Source organism: Arvicola amphibius, chromosome 5, assembly GCF_903992535.2.
Source record: "Arvicola amphibius chromosome 5, mArvAmp1.2, whole genome shotgun sequence".
Lineage (NCBI taxonomy): Eukaryota > Metazoa > Chordata > Mammalia > Rodentia > Cricetidae > Arvicola > Arvicola amphibius.
Window position 1 is genome coordinate 63,599,021 of NC_052051.1, and position 10,480 is coordinate 63,609,500.

The window sequence follows — 10,480 nt, forward strand, 5'->3', positions numbered from 1 at the left end:
TAAAGCTGCAATGAACATGGTTAAGCAAGTGTTCTTATGATAAGATGGAATATTCTTTGGGTAAATGCCCAAGACTGGTATAACTGGGCCTTCAGGTAGATCTATTCCAAATTTTCTGAGACCCTTCCATATTTGATTTCCAAAGTGGTTGGACAAGTTTGCACCCCCACCAGTAATGGGAGGAGTGTTCCTTTTTCTCTGCATCCTTGCAAGCATGAGCTGTCACTTGCTTTTTTGATCTTAGACATTCTGAGAAATGTAATATGTAATCTCATAGTATTTTGATTTGCATTTCCCTGATGGCTAAGGATGTTGAGCACTTTCTATTTCTGTCTAATACTTATTTCACAGCTTTTTCTGAATATAAAGTTTGGGATATCCTGATGAGAAGACAGATGTGGGGTTCAAAACTATAGGGGTTGCTGTCTAATTGAGAAATTAATCAGATCAAGTTTGTATTGAGTACCAAACATAGATACATGGTTTCTTGAGTGCATATGTGCTGTTTGCATTTGAAATTTCATTATTTGATCACTAAAATGATGTGATCAAATATGCTATTGAATGGGTGATAGTACACTTTGAAATGCATTTTGGACATGGCAGTGTGATGTCCTCTGCTTATTCATATTCATTTATGTTTTTAAGTAATTTATCTCACTAGTTGATTGCTATTAAGAGCAAGAGAAAGAAAGAAAATCATGCATGTGATGAGCATTTATGGAACATCTATAAATGGAGCATCTTTCTATTGAGGAAATGATTGTGTCTATGGTCGTTACACCCTTATCCTTTCCAATCCTTGCCAAATGCATGATTGTGATCTTTGTTTCATTCCTGTTACTTAACTGAAATAACTATTTCAATACGTTTAAACAGAGAAACACACAAGGTCAAGTGTTTCAGTATCTTTTCTAATAGCAGTCAGTTCGTGGTTGAACTATGAGCTTAATCATGGGTCCTGAATCCAAAGTCCAGATGTTGTCTACTATGCAGTTTATTCTCCAAAGAAACCTAAACTACAATATAATATGATAAATATTTTCATAGAATTATGGACAAAATACTCTTATGTGATGCTACTGTTGAGGGGCTTAAGAATCCACATCATGTGGAATATACTCTATGGCATAAATTATGTTCACACCCAGGATTTATGGACTGATAGCCTGGAAGAGTGTAAGTTTTGGTATTCGAGTTTTATTTTAACATCAAATTGCTAGAGAAATTTTTCAGTGATTCCAGTTCATGTACCTAACAAGACGCACACCAGTTTTTTTTGCATGTTATCGCAGTCTCTGTTGAGTTCATATGTGTGCCATGCCTCTCTGTCTTTTCCTGGTGTCATTCACCACCCCTGGATTTTACCATCCTCAACCTTTTCTCCCTGGCTTCCTTAGGTTCCATTTCTGTTGAGATCTTTCAGTAACGGAGTCTCCGTGACTTTATTTTCATTTACCACTGTGACTTCCTGGCTTGTTAATGTAATTATAAAATACAGATTTCCATTTCTTCTTTTAAAGGTGCAGAATAGTCTGGGGTGCTTGGATGTGCGTGCATGCGTGTGTGTGTGTGTGTGTTATACATGTATCTATTAATGAAGGTAGATTGTTCACTTATAATGTTTATGGATAATTCTACAGTGAAAAAAAGATAATGTCATTTCTTCAAGATACATACCCTGAAGGTGAGAATTTCTCTATCATATGATAGTCCTTTTTAAATCTTTCCTATCTTTTCTCTTCTCTTCATTTTCCACTTACAATCTATACTCTTCTCTTTCTGTTTTACACTATTGAGAATTAAGATTAGTGTCTTACATATGATAGTCAAATGCCAATTTATAATGCTACAAATAGAATCTTTCTTTAAAAATTTGCCAACATTTCATCATTTTCTTTAGAGGAGGTATTAATTTATATTCTTATCATCAGTTTATTATGATTCCCTCTTTTAAAATATTTATTTCTAAAAATTTTATTTATGTCTATGCATTTGTTATGTGTGGATGCCAGGCATTGAATCCTATAGACCTGTAGTTACAGGCAGCATTAACTTGCTTGATATGAGTGCTGGTAACCAAGTTCTAGGTAAGGTAAGAAGTGCTGTTAACTGCTGGAGTATCTCTCTAGCTTCCTTAAATCCACCCAAACTTGTTATCTTTTCATTTTTTTCCACAAAGTATCTTTTCACATGTGTCATGTCATAGAGCACTATAGTTTAATTTATGGTTGCTTAAATTGAGCTCTTATTCAGAGCTGTTTTATTTTAGGTTAGTTGTAAGGTTTAGGTGAAAATAGACTTTCATAACTTGGAGTTTCTCCTATTTTATTAGTATAATTGTAATATGCAGTTTTCCCTATTTCCTCCTTCAGGTAGCCTTGCCATCAAAGCCAATGGAAGGTATGAATCAGTCTGTGGTGTCAGAGTTTGTGTTCCTGGGACTCACCAACTCTTGGAATATTCAACTGTTTCTTTTTGTGTTTTCTTCCACATTTTATATAGCAAGTATGATGGGAAACTCCCTCATTGTATTCATTGTGGCTTCTGACCCTCACTTAAACTCTCCTATGTACTTTCTGTTGGCTAACTTCTCCTTCATTGACTTGGGTATTTCTTCTGTCACTTCCCCCAAGATGATTTGTGACCTATTCAGAAAGCGTAAAGTCATCTCCTTTAGAGGCTGTATTACACAAATATTCTTCATCCATGTCATTGGTGGTGTAGAAATGGTTTTACTCATAGCCATGGCCTTTGACAGATATGTGGCCATATGTAAACCTCTCCATTATCTGACCATTATGACCCCAAAGATGTGCATCTTGTTTTCAGTGGCCTCATGGGTGGTTGGTTTTATGCATTCTCTCATTCAACTGGCTTTTGTGGTAAACTTACCATTTTGTGGACCAAATGTGTTGGACAGCTTCTACTGTGAATTTCCCAGATTCATCAAACTTGCTTGCACAGACACCCACAAACTGGAATTACTGGTATCAATCAATAGTGGGTTCATGTCTGTGGGCTCCTTCTTCATTCTCATCATTTCCTACATTGTCATCATATTTACTGTTCAGAAACATTATTCAAGTAGCTCCTCCAAGGCTCTGTCTACGCTTTCAGCTCATGTGACTGTGGTGGTCTTATTCTTTGGTCCTGTGATGTTTTTCTATACATGGCCTTCTTCTTACACACACTTGGATAAGTTTCTGGCCATATTTGATGCGATTGTCACGCCTTTTCTGAATCCTATTATTTACACATTGAGGAATCAAGAAATGAAAATGGCAGCGATGAGAGTGTTCAGCAAGCTAATGGGCTAAAGACAAATTCTTAAAAACCTGACCTGTGCACAGTCTTAACTGAGTCCAGAAATTCACTGCTAACATATTTCTGAGAAGAAATATTTCTTTGCCTATTTTTATATGCTTATCTATAATATATATGCTATTTTGTCTTATGCTTAGTAATGAGTGACAATATCTTATTAAAATACTAATTACATATATTTTTATATTAATATATATTAGATATATTAAAATATAATGAGCTCAATTCCTAAGGAATAATACCTACATAATATAATCTCTTACACATAAAGAAGATGGATATTTACTTTAAGGTCTTCAGGAGAGGAAAACCTCTCTCTCTATCTCTCTCTCAAAATTATTTGTATTTTAAGAGTATTTTTGTATGTGTGTGTCTTTGCACATGTAAGGGCAGGTACCTCTGGAGCCTAGGAGAGAGCATTTGATATGCTGATGGTGGAGTTATATGTTGTTTTGAACCACATGAACTAGGTTATGGTAACCAATTTTGGGCCCTCTGAAAGGATAGTATACACTCTTAAAAGGTGGGCCATATCTCTAGACTCTGTTTCTACTTTTGAATAGAAATGTGGGTGATAAACAGAGACTTCTTGTTGTATTCCACATAGTGTTTATATAAGAATTATTGAACTGAATAATTTTTCCATGTATACACCATCATGCTGCCTTTTTCTCTCTTTTGGATTTTTGCAGTTAATCAAGTAATTTAGAACTTTTAAGTGCACATCAGAGTCTTACATAAGTATTTCTTGGGTAGAAACTTTGTGAGTTATGTTTGGAACAACAAAAAGGTTCCAAAGAAACATGTTGATTTTTTCTTCTGCTGATTATAGTAGACTACTCAAAGACATTTAATATCGTTTACCTTTTCTTCCTATTTTACATCTTCCTTTTTAATTTTGTCTTCTCATAATGCAAAGAGACATTGAGTGCCATTTGGATGGTAAAATACTCGTGTTTTAAGATAGATGCAAGTGTTGGAATCAAAACACTTAGTATACATTTCTAGTGGCATGCTGGTGTTATACAAATGTATGGAACCACTAAGAATTTTAGAGTTTCTTTCCTTGTTCTCATTCTCTCCTTACCATTCCTCCATGTCTCAGGTCAGCGGCAAGTATCATTGTGATAAAAGTCCCAGGCTTTGCTCACATGACAAACGTCAAGACAGACACAACATTCCTAGTTTCTACTTTATGGCCATTTTCCCTTTCTCAATTTTGGATCAAATTCTCCAGGTCCAGAGTGAGATTTAGTAACAGCAGATGTACCTGACCTTTTAATTGAAACTCAGATTTCATAATGTGAAAATCCATTGAAGAATCCCTTATTGATGATTTTTAAAATAGCTCACCAAATAAGGCTATGAGGGATATAGACTCATATCTCCTTTCATTATATTCATTTGTGGATTTCAAGAATGCCTTATCAATCTAATTTTTTTAAATCTTCATTGGGCACAAAGTTCACAGCAAATGAAATGTGAAAATTAGTTTGTAACAGATTCCAGTACCCACACACTTTACTATTTATAAGCAACCAATGTAATAGGTTAATGGAACACTTCTTAAAGTTATTGTCATATTGTTCACTGATGTGGAATTTTTATGGTGATTTAGTGGTTTTAATAGGAATGCATCAAAAATCTGCATTAAGCCAGCCCCTGGATCTTGCTGTTGTAATTTCATGCTTCCCACCTTAGGGCTATGTGCTCAGTGTTCCTATTGTAGATAACACTGCCTTTCCTACTGTGACACCAAGCTCTGCTATCTAAGCTGTATGTGCAGAACTTGGTGAGCCTTGCACAGACTTCTGAGGGTCATCAGTGGGAATCTCCTAACTATACAGAAAGTTTGTTCTAGCACTCAGTAGCTGCACCTATTTCTAGGTAAATAGACATCTCTTTCTTGTTTTTCTTTTTGTTCTGTTTTTGGAGATTTGCAATTTTTTGGGGGATTTGCAATTTTGGGGAGGATTTACAATTTTTTTATTGATTTTTATTGAGATCTACATTTTTTGTTTTTGTTCTTGTCATTCTTCTTGTTCTAGTTGTTAATGTTGTTGTTCTTCTTCTTGAATTATAAACACTTTCCTTTAGTTAACAAATATTAAAGTTTTCAGATTGAGAAAATATAAAACTCCAGGATAGCATCTGGAAGAGAGCATTAAAAAAATTTCAGATTTACTTTTCAGAGTATCTGAACTTCTAAAGGTTATTGACATATATATGTTGATGCTTGAAATTAGTAATTTGATATGATCTGAGACAGTTTTTCTAAGAATAAACAAGCTGATACTTATTGTATAAATCTATTTTTATACATAACATAATTCTTTATTGATTCTTTGGGAATTTTATATCATGCACCCCAATCTTATTCACCTCTCAATCCCCCCATGCCTATCTCTCATCCCTGCAGCATCACTCCCCAAATCCCCCCAATTAATTAAAATAAAATAAAACAAACAAAACCCCCATCTTTCTCCCTCATCTTTCCCATATCTCTAACACCTCTTCATTCCTCCTAGAGGCATTGTGAGTTCTGGTGTGATACATGGTATACTGTTTTGTCCAATTTGCCCCACCTTCAAATATTCATTGCTAATGAGTCATAGGTATGGTTCAAGGTCTCTGGCCTCTAGCACATCATCATCAATGGACTCTTACCAAAACTCCTCTCAGATATTCTGCTGTTGTCAGGAGTCATGGTGATTCTGTGGCTAGTATTCAATAGGACCAGTCCCTTCAAATGCTCCAGCAGAACCTAGGTACTGTAGATGTTAGGATGGGTCAACCCAAGGTCCAGGATGTGGGTCTGAGTGGTAACTGTGCTGGTCATTCCAGTCTACTGGAACCAGCACTCACCCAGGCAAGTGGCAGAGCCAGCTCTCCTAAACCCATGCAATCAGGTCCTCCTTATTGTGAGGAGGGGGCAGCTCTCCCATGAAGGGTGGAACCAGCTCTCCTGTTTCAGTGTCCAGTAAGGGGCATAGGCCTCCATCCCAGGTCCAGTGAAGGGTGAAACTGGCATGGCTCTGACAGCCTCTTGTAGGAACTTTGAACATGATCATCAATACAGACCCCAGCTGTAATGGGACCAGGGACCCAGACTTGGCGGCTTTATCCCAAACATCATCATGGCAGTAGTGGCAGCATGGTCATCCATATTAATATGTTCCCAGCAGCAGTATGACCCTTGGACATCAACATGGTCTCTGGTGACTGACCAGATGCCAGGATTTCACACAGCTTTGGTGGAGCTGCTGCCTAAGCCATGTCTCGGTCCATGGCCCTGCAGCAGTCAGGGTCTGAATTTATGTCCATGGCTCCTCTTACCACAGACATCACTTCTTATACTTTATTTACATATCTATACGGAGTTGCCCCAAGATGGAATTCCAATCACTAGTGACCTGCTGCTTAACCTTTTATGTTTGGGTAACAACAGATCTCCAAACACCTATTCAACTAAGGTGGGACCAAGCTACCCACATCAAGAAACACTGTTAATGACCTATGTCCAGATTCCTTGGTCATATCACAAAGACAGAACATGAATAACTAAGATAATATGCCTCCTACAAAAATGCAGACATGACTATTCTAACACCTGAGGAAAAAGATTGTAAGTCAAAACCGGTCAGAGAGATAAGGAGGATCAATTCATATTCATTAAAGGAAAAATTCAAGAAGCTATTACAATTCTAAACATATACACACTAAACACAAGAAACCTGATTTCTTAAAAGAAATACTATTATTCCTAAAACCACAGATTAACCACTGATGTGGGAGGGTCTTCTGTTTTGTGTTGATTTCACTGGTTAATAAAGAAACTGCCTTGGCCATTTGATAGGCCAGCCCTTAGGTGGGTGGAGTAGACAGAACAGAAAGCTGGGAGGAAGAGGGAATTGAGGCAATCGCCATGCCTCTCCTCTCTGAGTCAGTCACCATGAAGCCAGCCACCAGGTCAGACATGCTGAATCTTTCCCGGTAAGCCAACCACCTTGAGGTGCTACACAGATTATTAGAAATGGGTTAATAAAGATGTGAGAGTTAGCCAGTAAGAGGCTAGAGCTAATGGGCCAGGCAGTGTTTAAATGAATACAATTTGTGTGTTGTTATTTTGGGTGTAAAGCTAGCCATGTGGGATCCAGGTGGGATGGAAAGCAGGCCTTCTTGTCTCATCACTACAAACCACCAAATAGTGATAATGGGTGACTTAAATATCCCACTCTAGCCAATAAGTAGGTCTACAGGACAAAAACTGAACAGAGGAGATCTGAAGTTAAATGACATAAAACAAATAGACTGAAGAGACATCTACCGAACATTCTACACCAATAATAAACAACACATCTACTTCTCAGCAGTCCATCAAAATTTTCACAAACCTGATCATATATTAGGTTGCAAAACTTGACTCAAAAAATGTAGAAAAACTGAAATGACATTTTGTCTTTTATATTACCCCAATGGGATAATATTAGATATCAACACTAGTAGATTCTACAAAAAGCATACTAGCTCATAGAGACCAAAACAACACACTATCGAATGATAATTGACTCAAGGAAGAAGTGGAGAAGTAAATTTAAAAATTCTATAATTGAATGTAAATGAAAACACAGTATCTAAAAATTTATGGAACATAAAGAAGGTCAATATTGGCAAATTTAGAGCACTATGTCCCTACTCAAAACTTGGAGAGATGTCAAGTGAAAAACTTAATTTAGTGCTTGAAGGCCTTTGAATATCAACAACAAATAACTCACCCAAATAGTAGATGGGAAGAGATAATCAAACAGTAGCTGAAATGAACAAAATAGAAAGAAAAAAATCAATGACATTAAGAGCCTGCATAATACTTGTACATATATTATAGGACAGACCATTTGTATTGGAGAGCCAAGTAGTGTGCTCTTCCTTGGAGAAGATTATTTCTCCCAAAGTCAGCATTCCTGAGCTGTCTGTAGTTCTTTGTGTAGGAAAGAGTCTCTTGGGCTTTTCCTCATCCATTTTACCATGGATGTTTGCTGTGTTCACATCATGTTTAGACAATCATGCTGAAATTTTATGATTACAACTTCTGCCATTATTAGACGTCATAATCTCATAGCAAACTCCCTGGCCTCTGACTCTTACAATCTTTCTGGCCTCTTCTACAATTGCTCCTGAACCTTAGGTGTGGGAGTTGTTTTGTTTCAATAACTGAAATAATCACACAGAAACTATATTATTTAAATCCATGCTTGTTCCATTAACTCTAGTTTCTTATTAGCTAACCCTTACAACTTAATTTAACCCATTTCTATTAATCTGTGTATCACCACGTGGCTGTGGACTACCGGCATGGTTCTGGCATGTCTGTTCCTGGTAGGGCTATATAGTGTCTCTGAGATGCTTCATTCTTTCTCCCAGCATTCAGTTTAGTGTTTCCTACCTACCTTTGTTCTGCCCTGCTATAGGCTCAAGCCAGTTTTCTTTATTAGTTAATGTTAATCACAGCACACAGAGGGGAATTCCACATCACAGGATAAAGGCTCAATGATGATAGTGGAGTATTCTCTGATTACAGGGGAAGACCAGTTAGGATTCTCTCTCCACTATTGTTAGGAGTCTTATCTGGGGTCATCCTTCTGGATTCCTAGGAATTTCCTGGCACTAGGTTTCTCCCCAACCTCACAGTGGCTCTCTCTATCAAGATCTCTCTATTTCTCTTCCACTTTGTCCTTCTTCCTCCTCAACCAGTCTGTTTCCTTAAGCTGTCATCTCCCATTTGTTCTTCTTTACCACCCTATTTCCCCTGTTTACCCAGGATGATTTCATCTGCTTCTCCTTCCCTGAGCTATCCATGTGTCACTTTTAGGTTTTCCTTGTTACCTGTCTTCTCAGAATCTGTGGATTTTAGTTTGATTATCCTTTGCTTTATATCTAATATCCATTTATTATTGAGTACAAACTGTGTTTATCTTTCTAAGTCTGGGTTACCTCACTTGGGATAGTTCTTTCTAGTTCCATCAATTTGCCTGTAAATTTCAAGATGCATTGTTTTGTACAGCTATGTAATACTCCAACATTTTCTTGATCCATTCTTTGGTTGGCAGGAATCTAGATTATTTCCACGTTCTGAGTATTTTGAATAATACTGATATGAAAAATTTGAGCAAGTGTCCTTGTGGTATGATTGAGTATCTTATAGATATATGACCAGGAGTTGTATCATTGGCTGTTGTAGAAGAAAGGCTGCTTGTTTTCGCAACTGCCTGGCTAGCTTACACCCCAAATAACCACACAGAATCTGTGTTCATTAAATCACTGCTTGGCCTATTAGCTCTAACATCTTATTGGCTGCTCTTATACCTTGATTTTGCCTATTTCTATTAATCTATCTGTCATCACATGGCAGTGGCTTAACAGGAAAGATTCAGCATGTCTGATTCTGGTGGCTCCATGGTGTCTCTCCCCTCTGCTTCTTTTTCCCAGAATTCAGTTCTGTCTTCTCCACCTACCTAAGTTCTGGCCTATCAGGCCTAGGCAGTTTCTTTATTCATTAACAAATACAAGCAGCTCATAGAAAGAAGGACCTCCTACACCATTTCCCCTTAGCTGTTTAAACAAAAAGGAAAGCTTTAACTTTAACATAGTAAAATTACATATAACAAAACAGGTATCAAATAAAAATTACAGTTACAATATTTATATGTACTTTATCTTTTATCATAACTAAACAAAACTTTATTATTACTATCTTTTCTTTAACTCCATCAAAGACTCCAGAATGATATAATATTACCTAAGTAAACAAGAAATATATTGTAAGCAACTTCCAAAACTCTAGAATTGACAGAGATATCTTGCTGCCTGGACAGTCACCCAAAGTTCTTCTGTATCATTGGGGCACCCATCTTCAGCCTACAGGCCCATAGTATCCAGCAGACTTTTCCATGAAGCAGGAAATTTCAAAGACAATTCAGTCACTTTCTTCTGTGTCCTGCAGAATGTCTCTCAGACTCTTTTATGATGCAGAAACCCCAAAGGATCATTTCACCTTTAGGCAAGTTCAGCAGTTGTCTCTGTGTGGGTACTGCATGTACTGTGAAGCAGCCCAGGCAAGAGCAGTTTCCTGCCCAAATGTCAAGCAAACTCCATA

General features: G+C 37.1%; 1 protein-coding gene across 1 annotated transcript; it reads left to right on the top strand.

Moving 5' to 3' along the window:
* The first annotated feature begins 2,393 nt into the window (after window positions 1-2,393).
* On the top strand, window positions 2,394-3,320 carry LOC119814793 (olfactory receptor 4F15-like). Its single transcript, XM_038330847.1, has one exon. It carries the CDS (start codon window positions 2,397-2,399, stop codon window positions 3,318-3,320), a length of 924 nt encoding a protein of 307 aa, XP_038186775.1. The 5' UTR covers window positions 2,394-2,396.
* Window positions 3,321-10,480: the final 7,160 nt, after the last annotated feature.